Below are 17,487 nucleotides of genomic sequence, written 5' to 3'. Positions count from 1 at the left end.
TTTTCAGTCCTCTTCATTCTAGTAATTCTGGTAGGTGTGCAGTGATTCGCACTAGGGTTTCAATTTGCATATCCCTGATGACCAGTGAGTGCCTTTCCCTATAGTTCAAACAAGCCCTGTTTAGTACAGTACTGTGATAGAATCTCAGTTACTAAGAAGGACTGCATGTATGTCAGTGAGATCTTTTCCAACAGGGCCAGTAATTCAGATTCTCTAGAGACATTAAGAATAAAGAATAGGCCTGATAAAAATACTTCCATGGCAAAGGACTTACTACCACCTCACAATATCTATAAACAGCACAAGTCAACACTCATTAGCTTTGACACTATTCTGACCTAAGCTACAATCTGAAGCTAATATAACAAAAGGCAATGAAAAGAGAAGTCCTTAACTGTCTTTTATCCTAATAATATATTTTAGAGATAAAGAAAACTAAAGAGAATAAAACAATGAACACTCTTTCACCCATCATCTAGCTTTTAACAAATCTTCACATTATGCTTTATATGCTTCAGACTTTTTTTTTAGGAATTAAAACACTGCACATACTGAGAAGTAAACATCATCCTGAATATAATTTTTTTCATTCCCATGCATTCTTTCATACTGTTATGCCATACTCACAGTTAAGAAAACAACTTTTTTGTGTGTTTTAAAATGTGATGTAACTATCATAGTGTACATATAAATACGCACCTTTTTTGCTCAAAAAATGTATTTGAGATTTATCCATATTAATACACAGAGCTTTAGTCATTTCCACTGTTGTGCAATGTTCTATTGTATAAATATATCACTGTTTAGTTTACCCATTTTCCTATTAACAGTCATATTTTCTCTTATTTTTTTCACTATAACAAACAATGCTGTGGTAAACATTCTTGTACCATATCCTTGTGCACATGTGAGTGTCTTCAGGAAATAGTCCAGGCAGGGAACTGCTAGAATACCGGCTATGTGCACCTTCGACTTCTCTAACACCATCATACTGCTCTCCAAGGTGGTTTTTCTGACTGACCCTCTCACTGGCAGTGTATGAGAGCTGCTGCCTCTCCACATCTTCAGTAGCACTTAGCGTTATTTTTTCATTTGATGAGTATTAAATGGTATTATCTATATTTGCATTTCTCTGACACTTAGTGAAACTGAACATCTTTTCCTTTCCTTCTTTAAACACAAAAAGTAATTGTAACTTCTTTGGTAAAGAAGAACTCTCCATAAAAAGAATGGCTTCAACAAATATGAGGCCTTCTACATTGAAAAATATTCCTGGAGCAAATCACCATCTAAATGAAGGGCTTCTCATTCTAGAACTGAGGCAGCACAAGATTGTAGACTACAGATTGGCAAACTTTTTCTGTAAAAGATTAAATATCTAGTAAATATTTTAGGCTTTGCAAGCCACATGGTCTCTCTTACAACCACTCAATCCTGCCACTATAGCATGAGAGCAGTAACCTGTAAACAAATGAATGTGGGTGTGTTCTAATCATACTTTATTCACTGTAATTTGAATTTCATATAAATTTCCAATGTCAAAATTATTCTTCTTTTGATTTTAACCCAACCACTAAAAAATGTAAAAACCCATTCCTTGTGGGCCATACAAAAACAGGTGGCAGGCCAAATTTAGCCCCTGCGCTGTCGTTTGCCAATCCTTGTTTTAGACTATTACTGATACTCTATTTTGAACATGCTTGTCCACCCTCCTAATCCTCTATTATTTGCAAAATGCCTCTTATTATTCTCACTTAGTGAATATCAAAATATCCTGCAATATCTTTATATGCATATCTCAACCACGTAAGTGTTGACAGCAAACTTAAAAGATAAAGTTAGATCTCAATGAACCTCAAACTCCACTTTGCAGAGTGGCTGAGGAACACCACAGATGCCATTGTTCTTTCAAAGCTCTGACGAGAGGTACAAGAGAAAAAAACAGGAGGCTGGATAGAGAACTCACTGTTAGAATTGGCGTATAGAGTTCGAAGGGAGAAGCCACTGAGTGTCAGCTCCCTCAGCTGGTTCCGCTCACAATGCAGCTGCTCCAAGCTACACAAGGAGCTAAGATCTAAGTCAGTCAGTTGATTGTCCCGCAAATCCATGTGGGTGATGTATTTATTTCCCTCCAGATTTTCAATAACCATGGTTTTCAAATGGTTCATCCTTAATATTCAGAAATAAAGGAATCATTAGAAATAAATTCTACTAAATGTGCTTAGTAAAAGAAAAACAGGAGAGGTATAATCCCTTTCTCTTTCCTAAACAACTTAAGAATTTCACTATTTGTAGTAAATACATATATAAATTAAATAAAGAGAAAGAAAAAAGGGACCATATCCACAAACAGTTAAAAACTTACATTCAAATACCTAATAAAGTTATGTAGGGACAAAGGAGGAGGACAAAGTTACAAGAAGATGAACATAACGTTTTGGGTTACTGAGTAGCAAAGCAGTCATGGACCACCATGTCAAGAGCAAGAGGAAGCAGCCATACTTTCTCCCATTGCTCTGCCTACTCTCTCTAGTAGATTCACATTACATCAATGGAGAGGAAAAGAATCTGTATCTATATAAAATAGTTCAAGGGCAAATTATAAAAAATGACTTCTTGGTTCTCTTCTATACAAGTATAGAAGGCACACTGGCCTGTTCTCATTTTCCTGTATTTCAGTAAATTTTTCTGTTACTATGTCTTTACGAAGGATATCAATGGCTTTGTGTAACTGATAGAACATCCAGTATGTGTCTTTTACCAGCTTCCTTTAGGAAAAGATTAAAACTAGAAAATAAAACTCTTATAGAAAATTATTAGTAGCAAATCTTCAATATTTTAATTATAATACAATGGATGTCAAGAAGAAACCCAATGATTCAACAGAAAAATGATTGCGTTTGTAGAAAACTACCAATAAGTACATAAAAAAATGTTCAACCTCACTCATAAGTAAATAAATGCTGATTAAAACAATAAAATACTATTTTTTACTTACTACACTGCCAATAAGGGAAAAGATGCTAAAGTCCAACACTGATAAGGATATGAGGAAATGGGAATTCTCATAAAATGCTGCTCAGAGGGTAAGTCAGAACAACCTTTGTCAAAGGCAATTTCAAAGTCTCTATCATGTGGTACACCTACCTCATTCATAATCTGCCTGCTACTGAGTAAAAAATGAAGCTTTACTAAAGCTTTGAAAATATACACTGTTCTAAAATCTTAACGTTTTAAAAAAGTCTCTATAAAGAGAAAACACTTAAAGGTCCTTCAGAGGTCAATCCAAAGGAAGATATGGTAAAGAATGACCTTACCTTAAATCAACATGTTTGATATGGCTCATTCTGTTCAGCACCCCTAAGTTTAGGACTTCCAGTTGATTTCCTGCCATAACCACTTTATCCAACATAGTGAGTTTCTCATAAATCTCAGGAACTTGACTAAAGTTGTTGAAGGAAATTCCCAGAGAGGAAAGCTGTTGCAGATTTCCCAATTCTTCAGGTAAAGTAGTCAGAAAGTTGCCATCAAGACAGAGGGTTTGAAGACTGTAGGAAGAAAAAAAAACAAGACTACATTATGAAGGGTTTTAACTGGAATAGATAAAACAAGAATTAAGAATTCTGACTTATGTCACTAATTTATTATGAATCTGATAATGATAAAATGTCCGAAGTCTATCTAGGGTGACTTAATAAAATGACTTACACATAACTGACATGGGTGGTCTCTCCAACATCAAAAATAGTCAAAGCCTCTGCCGTTGAAACAGAGGGACTAGTCCCCGCTGTAGGTAAGTAACTGCTGCTGACTAGAATCCTCAGAATTACATGATTTATTTCACTACAAGAGCTCAGGGTACTACCTTCACTCCAAATGCCAGACAACTTCCTGATTCTGCAAGGGAAAAGACGAACCTAGTAAAAGTCAGATACTTACTTTAGTAGATTGCCAATCTGACTCGGCAGGTCATGAAATCCATTACAGGAAAGGTTGAGCTCAGTCAGGGTAGAAATCTCACATAACAATACAGGAAAAAATCCAAGTTTATTGTGGGACAAGTTCAGGCCCTTCAGCTGAGAGAATCTAAAAAGCAAAGGTATAGATTATACTATTGAATTAAAAAACATCTGTTTTAAGTGTCTATCACAGAACTGTTTTGCAAATATTTATTATTGAGCGCTCACTACGTGTCAAACATTGTGCACGGCACAGATGCTAAGATGACTAACACCCACCCAGTGCTATCAAGGAAACTAGGTCTAATATGATGGGAATTCTTCTTTCTTCCCCCTAAAAAGGCAGATAATCTTGAAGAAAAGTTCACATTGGTACAATTATTTTATATCAAGTCATACTTGATATGCTTGAAATCTCTTTCTTTATTAACTTTCTACATGCAATATACAAAAGCCTTACAAAAATTAATCAACTCATGGACACAGGAAAAGCTAACAAACCCCCTTATAGGCAACTTCTTTTTTCATATTGAAATCATGTCGGCTCAAATGTTACTTGAAATGAATGGGCCAGTTAGATCTTAAAAATATGTATGTGATATGGAGTTTTACTGTAATGTGGTCTGATACACAATATGAAATAGTAATTTTTAGTGCTAGTGTTTTGTTTGTAGAAGTAAAAGTATCTATATTGTCTTATCCAGAGAAAACAGCATCATAGATTGGATCCACAGGAGTTCTCTGGTAATTCTACTTAGAAGTAGTATACTTCATTATTATACTAGCGCCAGAGGGTAAGGCTGAGGTGGAGTTCTCCATGTTGATGACCTGTATCACCTGCTTCTAGATTTGAATCCTTGGTACCTCACTCTAATGTTCCTCTTTCAAATCTTCAACTTTTGATTTCCAGTTGTCCTGACCTTGAGTACTGATTGTTCCTTTGGTTTGGTGCCTTGACTTCAGAATTCCTAATCCAGCCCTCAAACTAGATTAACCTTATTTTCATAGTGACTCAGAAGGAAACACTAGAAATCCACTTCCTTAAAATTATAGATTGTTTTTATTTTTACATAGCAATATTATTAAAATAATTATCTCATTACTAAATACAGGCTTTTACTTGAAAAACTTTGTAAAACATATCAGATGAGATAAAAATCATAGTGCTTTCTGAAAATCCTTCTAGAAAATTCACTTACTAAGGAAGTATATAAAATGTCATTTCAACGTGTATTATCTTTTTAATTACCATGTAATTTGAATGCTTTACTTTCCAATTTCTCCCTTCCCCACAAGAAGCCCAGATAATTATTTACACCATATATTTATTCACTTCCATCCATTTTTAAAGAGGGAGATGAGATGGGTGGAGGGTGGATGTGGGGAATACATTCTAACAAAGAAGATGGAAAAATATATGGGTCACAGTCCCTTACGAGTGAAATGGTTCCTTTATTAGAAGAGAGAGGTTTCACAGCTGACAAAAAGCTCAAGAGCTGGCAGAGATAAAAGCCCTAACTTGGGAATAGAATTCTTGAAATTAAGCCTATTTCCTTTAAGTCATTTAAGCTTGATACTTTTGATTCAAAAACTTCCCATAAACTGAATCTTTCAATTTACCCTGGTTGCAGATCACGCATCACTGTCAATGACTTACATAAAAAGATTATCCAGATGTATAGCAGTTCAGTGTTGCCTCTATATCAGAATATTTGCACCTATCTTCCATTTTATGGAGGGGGGAAGGGGAGTCAGAAAATTAAGTGAATAAAAAATTTTACTTCATCTTCAAAATGGAGGGGAAATTTTTGAATATATATATAATGGTAAGCATGTTTACTTACAGATACAAAGCACTAAGATATTGATTACGATTCAGTTTTAATAAGTGAATCTAGAATCCTATTTTCCACATACTTGTAGAGAGTGTCAAGGCCCCCTGGTCTTTCTAACTGCATGAAGTTGTGTCGCAAGTTGAGGTAGGTGATATCTTGACTGTAGAAGAGATGCTCAGGAACCTCCTCAAGGCTGTAACATGAGAGATCAACAGTACTGATTCGCTGGGACACCACCTGAATAAGGCCAAAGAGAAGAGCCATCTGAGCCAGCACTGAACGTCTCCCACCTAGCATAGGATGGAATGGCATTTACACAAAAAGGCACTGATTAAAAGGATGGGAAAGAAAAAAAGGTAATGAGATCCAATTATTAATTTATAAAAACCAGCTTTTACTTTTTCCTAAAACCAGAGCTGCTTAAAAAACACCAAGTATAAGCTGTAAAGTGCCTACAAGTAAAAAGTAAAAAAATACAAATATAAGGATAGAAAGTTAACATTTCATGCAACAAGTGAAGTTAAGATGATTCAAAATGATTGCATAAAACTTTGGGAGGCAGTGTGATATTGAAGGACATAGCCTTTTGTAGACACATGGGCTCTGTTACTTACTAGTGCAGTTTCTTCATCAGTCGTGTGAATAAAATTAAGTAACCAAGAACACAGCACACTGCTTAGCATGCAAAAGGTGCTCAAAAAATATTAACTTCTCTTTATAAGGGCAGAAGAATGGAATAGCTACTTAAAATAGAAACTAGTTTTACTCAGAGCAGATTTTATTACCACCACAATGTAAATACAGAAAATTCAATATAACCAAAACAAGGTTTATATTTCTATAATATGCTAATAAAACATGTGTTGTGAAAATGGGTCTAAAAAACCAAACAAAATATCACTGGAAAAGTCATTCATGTTCTGATGGCATGTCATTATACTGGAACAATCTTTTATGCAACTGTTTAGCTCCAAAAAAAAGTGTTAAAGTTCTGTAAAAATAGCTAGGAGAATAAGAGAATTTGGAAATTGCAATGCAATTTTAGAGCATTTCATCCTTAAAGATTAAAAAAGCAGAATGATGCTGAAAAGCTAATCATCCTCAGCATACAGGAATAAGCGTTTGTGACAGGATCACCGGTCATGTCCCATCAAGAAGTTGAAACTTGAAGTGGTTCATCAAAGCTGTGCAAAACGTACACAGATCAAGAAGCACTAGGCTCCAAGTCAGGGAATGGCTCTATCACTGACTACCAGGATGGAGGGAAAGTCATTTGAATCTCACTGTGTCTCAATTCCTTCAAGGCCCTAGCATCCTCACAGAGATGGTATAAAGGTAAATGTACCTGGAAAGACTTTTGAAAGCATTTTGTACTATGCAAATATAAATAATAAGTTAAGGATCTGGTGGAATTCCACGATTTCACTCATTATATACTCAGAAAGGCCTAGAGTAATATGCATAAAGATTATAGTTTGCTCGCTTGGGAGTAAGGTGTTTCAAAATACACTTCTATTGGGCTTCTACATTCTTATCTCCACATCAGGACGTCTGACAGCTCATCACCTTGGACGCTTGCCGCTGCCACCTCTGGTACTCAGCTAAGGTCTCAAAGCTGACATGATAGGTCTGAGCTTGGGCTCCAGCTGAACTGAACGCAAGTGAGTACTGCCGTCGCTTCACTTCTTCTACCTGAAGAAGAGCGGGGGAGAAAATCAGAACCAATAAAAAAAATGCTAGTCAAAAAGCAAAGGACAATAACAAGACAAATAACTCAATTTTTAAAAATAGGCAAAGGATCTGAATAGATATTTCTCCAAAGAAAATAGAGAAATAGCCAATAAGCACATGAAATGATGTTCAATATCATCAGTTATTAGATAAATCCAAATCAAAGCCACAAGATATCACATCACATCCACCAAGATGGCTAAAATAGAAAACACAGATAATAATGAGTGTTGGATATCAAGTATCAGCAAGGATGTGGAGAAACTGGAACTCTCATACACTGCTGGTATGAATGTAAAATGGTGCAGCCACTTTGGAAAACAGTCTGGTAGTTCCTCAAAAGGTTAAACATAGAGGAAACATGTGACCCAGCTATTCCATTCCTAGGCATATACTCAAGAGAACTGAAAACACATATCCACACAAAAACTTATACATGAATTATAGCAGCACTATCCATAATAGCTGAAAAGTGGAAACAATCTAAACGTCCACCAAGAGGTAATCATATAAACAAAATGTGGCATATCCATACATAGAATATCATTCAATTGTAAACAGGAATAAAATATTGATACACACTACAACATGTATGAATCTTGAAAACATTATGCTAAGTGAAAGAAGCCAGTCACAAAGAACCATAAATTGTATGACTCCATTAATATGAAATGTCCAGAATAGGCAAATATAAAGTAGATTAGTAGGTGCCTAGAGGTGGGGAAGGAATGGGGAGATGATGGCTAAGGAATGCAGGGTTTCTTTTCACAGTCATGAAAATATTCTAAAATTGATTGTGGTGCTGGTTGCACAATTCTGTGAACATACTAAAAGCCATTGACTTACACATTTTAAATGGGTGAATTGTATGGTATATGAATTATATCTGAATAAAGCTGTTTAGAAAAAGCAAAGGAATATTTATTTAACAAGTATGTTGAAGGAGTAGGACTCAGAGGGCGTAATCATAAGTAAATTTGTTTATTACTCTTTAAGTCACAAAATAGTCTCAATTTGATAATTAAATATTTGTTGAATGAATACATTCTACTGTTTGGGATGCTAGAGACAGGAGGGTAAAAACCAACAAAGTCCCTGCCCTCAATGGAGTTTATATTAGAGAGGCGACAAACACTCTAACACCAAAACTGTGACACGATGTAATATATAATGAGTAATACATGAAGAAAAACAGGGTAAGGGCTTGGAGGAGGACAGGGTGGGTAGTCTGAATTATGAATAGGGCAGTCGAGGAAAGACTCACTGAGGAGGTAACAAGGGAGCAAAGACCCTAAGGGGGTCAAGAAGCAAGCCATGGAAATCTCCTGCAGGAGGAGCATTCCTGGCACAGCAACAGCAAGTTCAAGTCCCTGCAATGCAAGAATGCATGGCATGGTTCACAACAGGAGTCTTCAGGCTGATGTGATAAGAGCCAAAGTTTCCACTTCAAAGGTAAGACTGTTCCAACTCTTTCCCCTCAAAACTGGAGCACACTGGGGGCAGCTTCCTGCTTGCAAGGGGTGCCCTGGCCTGGTTTTTGGATTCACCTCCTCCCTTACTTCCTAGGTGCTGGGCTAGATGCCATCTCTGATCCCCTCCAGGGTTGAAGTGGAAAAAGAGGAAGGACAGGGAAGATAGAAGCCCAAAAGTTCCTTCTAGTCTAGCAGAGTCATAACCTGACTTCGCGCTCTCTGGGCCTAGCAGATTTTAAAGGGGATGCTGTCCCTCAATGTGTCCTTTTGAGGGTTCTTTGGGTACTCCCCACCCCAAACCAAGCAATGATGGCTTCCCACTGACAGATCCCTTGACCTGGCTAATGCATGCTTTTCCAGCAGTTGACCACTCCCTCCTTAGATCCAAAGGAATCTGGTGGTCCACTTACAGCCTGTCCTCTGGTGGAGCCTGTTTGCTCCTCCAGGTGGCCCTACTGGACATGTTCTAAGAGAATCCACCCATCCATCCAATGGCTCTCACTCTCTCTTCAACCCATCTGGGTCACATATTAAAAAATCCAAGTAATACACAATGATCCCAACATATGAGCTAGGCTTTGCTCTTTCACCAAAGCAGCCAGGTAGCCTATTTCTTATCCTCGAGACTTCCCAGTCAGAAGGCAGGACACCAGTCCACTATGTCCCCTTACTGCAGGGAACCCATATCAAGCTTTCTTGAGTCCTGTTGAAACCTCTTTCACTGAGGAAAGAGGCAGAAACCTCTTCCCTTCCTATTTGGGGGGCGATAGGGATTCACAGTACAACTCTCTTCAAAGAAATTCTCCCCCAAACTCCAACTCAACCTATATAGCTTTGATTAGGGTGAAGTCTTTTTATAGTTATAGAACCACTTACATCTTTGTCTGACACCTCACTTTGGTATGTCATAGCTACTGAATCTTGGTGAGTCAGCTGGAAACTTTCAAGTTATACTCATAAATCATTAGGTTTCTGGTGCCAAGTAAAAGTTGAGTCAAATGGCAGAAATACAAAATACTTTAAGCAAAAAAAGAATAATAAAAAAGATCCAATAAAATTAAATAACAACATTCAATTGTGATGCTCACAACATGACCATTTTATATAATAAATCACTGCAATTGAATGAATCTGTGTTAAAATAAAGGATTGTATTGAAATGAAGAATAGATGTTGTTTTAGAATAATCGTTTAAATATTATGTGATGTTTGACACAGAAATACACAGTCATATATCAAATAGTGAGACAGGTTTGTAAATCCCCCACAACTTCAGAATTATTAAATATTCATGGTGAAATGTTCCTTTCCTCACTTTGTAGTGAGCCTCTTTATCCCTACTAATGCTTCTGCATTAAAGTCTTTTTTGGGAGATAAGTTTTACTGAGGTATAATTTACATAAAATAAATTTGTGATTTTTTTTTTTAATTCACTAAGTGAACATTTTGATGAGTTTTTATAAATAACACAGTTGTGTAACCCTATTACCCGCAAAATTTCCCTTGTGCCCTTTTGCAGTCAATTCCCTCCCTCCACACCCTGGCAACCACGCATCTGTTTTTCTATCATTAGAGTTTTTTGCCTTTTTTAGAATTTCACATAAATGAAATCATACAATAAATAGACTTTTGTACCTGGCTTCTTTCACTTAGAATAATGCTTTTGAGGTTCCTCTTTGTTCTTGTGTGCATCAGCAGTTCATTCCTTTGTATTGCTCAGTAGTATTCCAATATAAGCATATACCACCTCCGTTTATCAATTCACCAGTCAATGAACATTTGGGTTGTTTCTAGTTTTTGGCAATTTGAATAAAGCTGCTATGAATTTCCAGTCAAAGTCTTTGTAAAGATATATGTTCATTTCTCAATACCTAGGAGAATTTCTGGGTCATCTGATAAGCATGTTTAACTTCATAAGAAATGAAAAAACTGTTTTCCAAAATGACTGCAATCCCACCAATGACGTATGAGTGTTTCAGTTGCTCCCCACCTTTGCTAAACTTGGTATTCATCAGTCTTTAAATTTTAGTCATTCGAGTGGTGTGTAGTATCTCACTGTGATTTTAATTTGCATTTCCCTAATAACTAATGATGTCAAGAATGTTTTCATGTGTTTATTTGCCATCTCTGTATCTTCTCTGGTAAAGGGTCTGTTCAAATCTTTTGCCCAGTTTTTTGTTAGGGTATTTTTCTATCACTGAGTTGTAAAAGTTCTTTATATATTCTAGATACAGATCTTTGTTGCATATGTTTTATATGATGTTAATATAACCACACCAATTTTCTTTTGGTTGCTATTTGACCAGTATAATTTTTCCATCATTTCACATCCAACCTTCTAAGTTTTAGGTATGTCTCATAAACAGAAAGTAGTAGGATTTTAAATAACAATCTGACAATCATGATTATGGTGATTACTAATATATTTGGATTTATTTCTACCACTATAATTTGTGATAATTTATCATGCTAATTATTTTGCTCCTTTTTTCTCAACTCTTTTCCTGCCTTTTAGCATTACAGAATTTTTTATATTTTTTCCCCTTCTACTTTTAGTGATTATTCTTAAAATTTTTTAATTCATGCTTGACAATTTTTCTAATAAAGTTTAAAGTTACTTTGTGTTTCTATCCTTTTATTCCAAGACTGCATCACACTTTACTTATCAAACACACCACTGCATCTTGAATACTGTTCAGGGTAGTTTGAGCTTTATTAGTTCATATTTATATTTAAAATATATCGGCCGGCCCCATGGCTGAGTAGTTAGGTTCACGCGCTCCGTTTCAGTGGCCCAGGGTTTCGCTGGTTCAGATCCTGGGCACGGACATGGCACTGCTCATTAGGCCACACTGAGGTGGTGTCCCACATGCCACAACTAGAAGGACCCACAACTAAAATATACAACTATGTACTGGGGGAATTTGGGGAGAAAAAGCAGGAAAAAAAATCTTTATATTTAAAATATAAAAATCTTTAAAACCTTTTATAATCAATACTAAATTTATTACCATATATTAGCAATGTCTGCACTCATCATTGTTTCTTATATTCATTGTTCACACCTCCCCTTTGTTGTTTTCTTGTTTCTTTTCCTTCCTTCCTTTTTTGGTGGGAGGTTTGTTTTTTACATCCTTTAGTAGCTCTTTCAGTGAGGATGTGTCAGCTCATTAGTCTTTGCATGTCTGAAAATGTCCTATTTTGCCTTAACTTCTGTAAGATAATTCAGCTGGATATAAAATATAGGTTGACATTTATTTCCTTTGAGCAATTGTGCAAATAGTCCTCTGGCACATATTGTTGATGAAAAGAAGACTTGTCAGACTGTCAATTCTTTTTAGGTAATCTTTTTCTCTCTGGAAGCTTTTATGATTTTCTCTTTGTCTTTCATGTTCTGCAATGGGTCTAAGTGTAGATTTATTTTTATCTATCCTACTTGGTATCCAGCATACTTTCAATCTGAACACTCATGTTTGTCTTTACGTCTAGAAAAATTTCAACCATTATTTCTTCAGATATTGCTTCTCTGTTCTGCTCTACTCTCTTCTCTGGAACTTCCATTAGATACATACCAGCACGTTCCTCGAGGGCTCTTTTGTATTTTTTATCTGTGAAATTCTTCAATACATCAGTTTATTACATTCAGCTATAAAACAGTGGCTGAAAAAAACAGAGTCAGTCCAGGACTGCAACAGCAGCTCCATAATGCCATCAGGGATGCAGGTGCCTTCTACTTTCCAGATGGCCACACTCAGCATATGCTTGCAGTTCCCAGTCACCATATGACCATTCCACCTCCAACACTAAGGGACTGTGTTCCATAAAGGAAGGAGATGGGGCAAAGGTTCAAGCCATCCATTTCTGTCCCATTTTAAAGGGCTTTCTCAAAAGTTCCACCTGGAAATTTTTGTTTTTATCTACTAGCCACCACTAATTACAAGGGAGGTTGGGGAGATACAGTTTTTGATCTTGGTCATACTGCTACTCTGAGCAAAATCCTCTTCTATTAGTGAGAAAAGAGAAAAATGGACAAGAATTACTTGAATGGAAGGTTTGTTTTTTCCTTCTCCTTCTTGTGCTGTTTCCTGCTTCCTCTCCACCAATCTCCCAACCTTGTCCTCATTCACGTTCTCCCTTTGGAGAAATTTTACTTACTTTTTCACTCTGTTCTTCAGCCCCCAAGATCAGAACCAGGTCTCATTTTGGTAGTGGTGGGTTCCTGCCCCATGGTTGATACTGGAGTTACACACATGAATTCATTAAGCCAGTTGGGGCTTGTTCATTTCCTAGTTGCAGGCCACATAACTGAGTCCTTCCACCTCTTTAGGACCACAGCTAGCAACAAGCCTTGTTTCCAGGCAGTGGTTAACAACAGTTTCGGGTTTGGGGTTTTGGATTGGTTGGGTTTTTTTTTTTTTGCTCTTTTTCCAGAAGCAAAGAGTACCACTGATCTCCTGGTTCTAGACAATCAGCCTGGACCAGGTTCCCTCTGGTGAGCAGAGCACTTTTACACCCAAATGCTTATAGGAGCTGAACTCCTGGGCTGCTACAACCTTTCAGACCCAGAGCCTTCAGACCTACTCACCACTTACATTTCTATTCTACATTTCTAAGCCCAGCTATGTCTTTTTATATATATTTCTTTTTAATATATGTATTTTATCTATATTGCTGTATATCTGGATCAGATTGGATATCTCACAGCACGAATTCACAAAGTCATTTTGTCTGGACGGTCTCTTAAATTCAGAGAAATTGTTGTATATTTGAGATTCAAAATAAAAGAAATAAAATTATGTATAGCTTCATATAAATATTAACATATCTGTTTTCAGTCATATGTCATTCTGTTTGGCTAACTTGCAACTGAACTCCTTTCCTGTGATGGGGAATTCTCTAGTACAGTTGTAAGAAATGGCATGCCTCCCTGGCTGCTGGATAGGGGCTTATAACCACTCCAGACTCTGAAGTTTAGTTTAACGGGCAAAAAAGAGAAACTAGAAAGAATCTATTTCGGTGATGGCTGCTGGCAGCTACATCTAGTTTCCAAAGGCAGCTTCTAGTGGTAGCATCCTGTCTACTCTTGGTGTTACCAGTGACAGCATCTAGTGCCTAGCAGTGGAGGCACAGTGCCTTCAACAGACAGGTTCTGTAGCAGAATTTGGGGCATGGATAGCCTTTGGACCTCCTAGACAGCCTGTGATATAAATAGATCTGTTTTATGCTTAAATTAGCCTGAGTTGGTTTCTTTTGTTTAAACCTAAGAACTCTACAGAACAAACTTTGTGCTATAATCCTTCATAATGCTCATATCGGCTTCTTTGAAAAGATGTGGAAAAAGCTTTGAAAAGCATCTGTGATATCTTTTAAATTAAGATGATCAAAGGAAGAATAGTTCATCTTTGGGAGTCTTACCTTTCCCCCAACCAGAGGCAGAATGTGCATCTTTCCAGTTTGACAATCCTTCACTGAGGAAACGATGAGGCAGGTGCCACAGAGCACAACGAGACGTTCAGCCCACTTATGCAGCTGGGTCTTTCCCTTGCGTACATTATAGATGCCAGACAGAAGGATTCGATCCAGATGATCCATCTGGCATGGTTTTTCTGAAAAGAAAAGAGTACTTCAGAAACCACCATTAAAGTAGCATAAGAATACTGAAAGGCAAAAATAAAGTATTATGTGTCAACATTCAGCATACTTGTTTATAGATTTAGGTAACCAAACAATGTAAGTGTTACACCACAAGATCTCAGTCCTAAAATGTTATCCATCACTAAAGTTATATAACAGGAGTGCCATGAATTTTGGTCTAGAGAGCAAGATTTTATTTTGGATGCCACTGTTAATCCTTCCAACAACCATATCTCTCCTGTACACAGAGAAAGGCAGTATGGCAGAGTGGTTAAGATCGTGGACTCGGGATTCAGACATTCAAACCTGAGTGTGAATCCTGGTTCTGCCATATACTTTGTTTCCTTGAACTACTTAATCTTGCTGAGGTTGACTTTCCTCATTTACACAGTTTAGATCTTAATACTACCCATCTCTGGGGAGTTCTCATAAAAAATTAAGATAATGAATGTAAAGTAAAAGCATAGTTTTAGGTACAAAAGTATGGAATAAATGACAGCCACTATTCTTGTGATTAGTCTATTCTAGAAGGAAGAAATTCATAACTATGGGAATACTCTATTCTGTATACAATCCTCCATCTTTCTGCTCTTCGTGAGGAAAAGCTTATGGCTGAAACTTCAATCAACTATCCCAATCAAGGTGGCAGAAGCTGATATGTGCATGCAAGAACTTCTCTTTCTTTTTTTTTTTTCTGCTTTATCTCCCCAAACCCCCCTGTACACAGTTGTATATCCTAGTTGCAGGTCCTTCTAGTTGTGGGATGTGGGACACCGCCTCAACGTGGCCTGACGATCGGTGCCATGTCTGCGCCCAGGATGCAAACCCTGGGCCACTGCAGTGGAGCATGCGAACTTAACCACTCGGCCACGGAGCCGGCCCCAAGAACTTCTCTTTCTTTTAGCACCCTCCTCCCTATTAGAAATCTTTATAAGACTGAGATACAGTGAACAAAACAGCACATTATGACAGCAGAGATGTTCTCAGCTAAAGCACTACTAAAAACAGACAAGTAACTCTACACAGAGATGAACAGAAGCAGAAATAGTATGACGTGGTGCAAATAGCAATAACCTGAGAGTTGAGAAAACTAGGTTGTACTCAGTATTATTACATAATTGATTATGGAAACTTGGGCATCACTTTGCCCTTTTAACTATGTGTCCTATAGATAACATCAGAGGAAATGGACTAGATTACTTCAAAGCTTTAAAACTTTGTATGTTAACACTAGATATATGGGAGAATCATTTCTCCTTCTATTCTAGGCCAGTACTTTCATCTATATTCTAAATTCCACCTTCGTTGGGAGTTTGGTTCCTCTCTCTTCTCACTCTTCAACTTCACCTTCCTTATTGTTTCTATCAAAGCTACAAAAGCACTGAAGTTTTCTCCCATTCCCTCCAAGTCTCAACTGTAGAATTCCTTTAGTTCAGTGGTTCTCCAATTTCCTTATCTGAGAATTAGTTTAAACTGCAGAACACCAAGACTCATCCACAAAGAGTCTAATTCAGAGGGCCTGGGATGAAACATGAAAATGTATTTTTAACAAGTATCCCAGGTAATGTAAATGCAGATGGCCCACAAACCATATTTTGAGAAGCTCTGTAAGTTTATTCTTTGAGGCTCTTTTCTTCTCATCTGTGCTTCTATATTAGCAATCTCTGTTACCTCACCTCCTATTTACTCAATTTACTTCAATCTGGCGTCCACCTCTCAAACTGCACTATTCACATGTTGATAATGGCCCTCAAATTTCTATCTCCTGCCCTAGTATTCTCTTAGTTCTGATCTCATATATCCAATTGCCTGCAAGACATGTCCAACAGATGTCTCTACTCACCTCACATTTACAGATTCAAAACCAGTATCAGACTGGAAAGAAAGAAGTAAAACAATCTCTATTTGCAAAAGATAGGATCTTGCATATTGAAAATCCTAAGTGAGGCAGAAAAAAAGACTTTTATAACTAATAAATGAGCTCAGCAAAGTTGCAGGATACAAGATTTTTAAAAAATCAATTGTATTTCTATGCATTAGGAATAAACAATTCAGAAGTGAAATTAAGGAAGTAATTGCATTTACAATAGCAAAAAAAGAATAAAATGAAAAGAGGAATAAAACTTACATACTGAAAACTACAAAACATAGTTGAAAGAAATTAAAGAAGACCTAAATAAATGGAGACATCCAGTCTTCATGGGTTGGAAGACTTAATATTGTTAAGATGGCAAAACTCCCCAAACTGATTTACAGATTCAATGTGATCCCTATTGAAATTCCAGCTACCTTCATGGTAGAAATTGACAAAATGATCCTAAAATTCACATAAAAATGCAATGGACTCAGAAAAGCCAAAAAAAACCCTTGAAAAAGAGCAAAGCTGGAGGACTCACATTTCCCATGTCAAAACTTGCTAAACAGTAAGGACTTGGCATATAAAGTACAGTACTGATATAAGGATGGACAGAGAGCAATGGAATAGAATTGAGAGTTCACAAATAAAGCCCCATATTTATGGACAACTGATTTTTGACAAGGGTACCAAGATAACTCAATGGAGAAAGAATAGTCTTGTCAACAAACGGTGCTGGGACAACCCAATATCCGCATGCAAAAGAATGAAGCTGGATCCCTAACCTCACACCATATACAAAAATTAATTCAAAATGGATCATAGACCTAAATGTAAGAAATAAAACTCTTAGAAGAAAACATAGCAATAAATCTTGTGACCTTAGATGAGGCAATGGTTTCTTAGATATTGACAGAAAAAGCACAAGTGACAAAAAAGAAAATACATATAAATTGGATTTCATCAAAAATAAAAAACTGTTGTCCTTCAACAGATACCAT

The 17,487-nt window shown here is 36.8% G+C and overlaps 1 protein-coding gene across 2 annotated transcripts in view; it reads right to left on the bottom strand.

Moving 5' to 3' along the window:
* The window catches only part of PHLPP2 (PH domain and leucine rich repeat protein phosphatase 2), a 71,227-nt gene that overhangs the window by 24,921 nt on the left and 28,819 nt on the right, over window positions 1-17,487 (bottom strand). For both annotated transcript variants that reach the window (XM_044760852.2, XM_070500717.1), the window contains 6 exons: window positions 14,413-14,603; window positions 7,361-7,486; window positions 5,877-6,031; window positions 3,940-4,086; window positions 3,318-3,548; window positions 1,967-2,169 (listed from right to left, as the gene is read on the bottom strand). In XM_044760852.2, the coding sequence (XP_044616787.1) occupies window positions 1,967-2,169; window positions 3,318-3,548; window positions 3,940-4,086; window positions 5,877-6,031; window positions 7,361-7,486; window positions 14,413-14,603 (1,053 nt within the window). The remainder of the gene's footprint in view (window positions 1-1,966; window positions 2,170-3,317; window positions 3,549-3,939; window positions 4,087-5,876; window positions 6,032-7,360; window positions 7,487-14,412; window positions 14,604-17,487) is intronic.

Source organism: Equus asinus, chromosome 28 (genome assembly GCF_041296235.1).
Source record: "Equus asinus isolate D_3611 breed Donkey chromosome 28, EquAss-T2T_v2, whole genome shotgun sequence".
Taxonomy (NCBI): domain Eukaryota; kingdom Metazoa; phylum Chordata; class Mammalia; order Perissodactyla; family Equidae; genus Equus; species Equus asinus.
The sequence above is the reverse complement of the archived record's forward strand: the minus strand, read 5'-3'. Positions and strand labels throughout refer to the sequence as shown.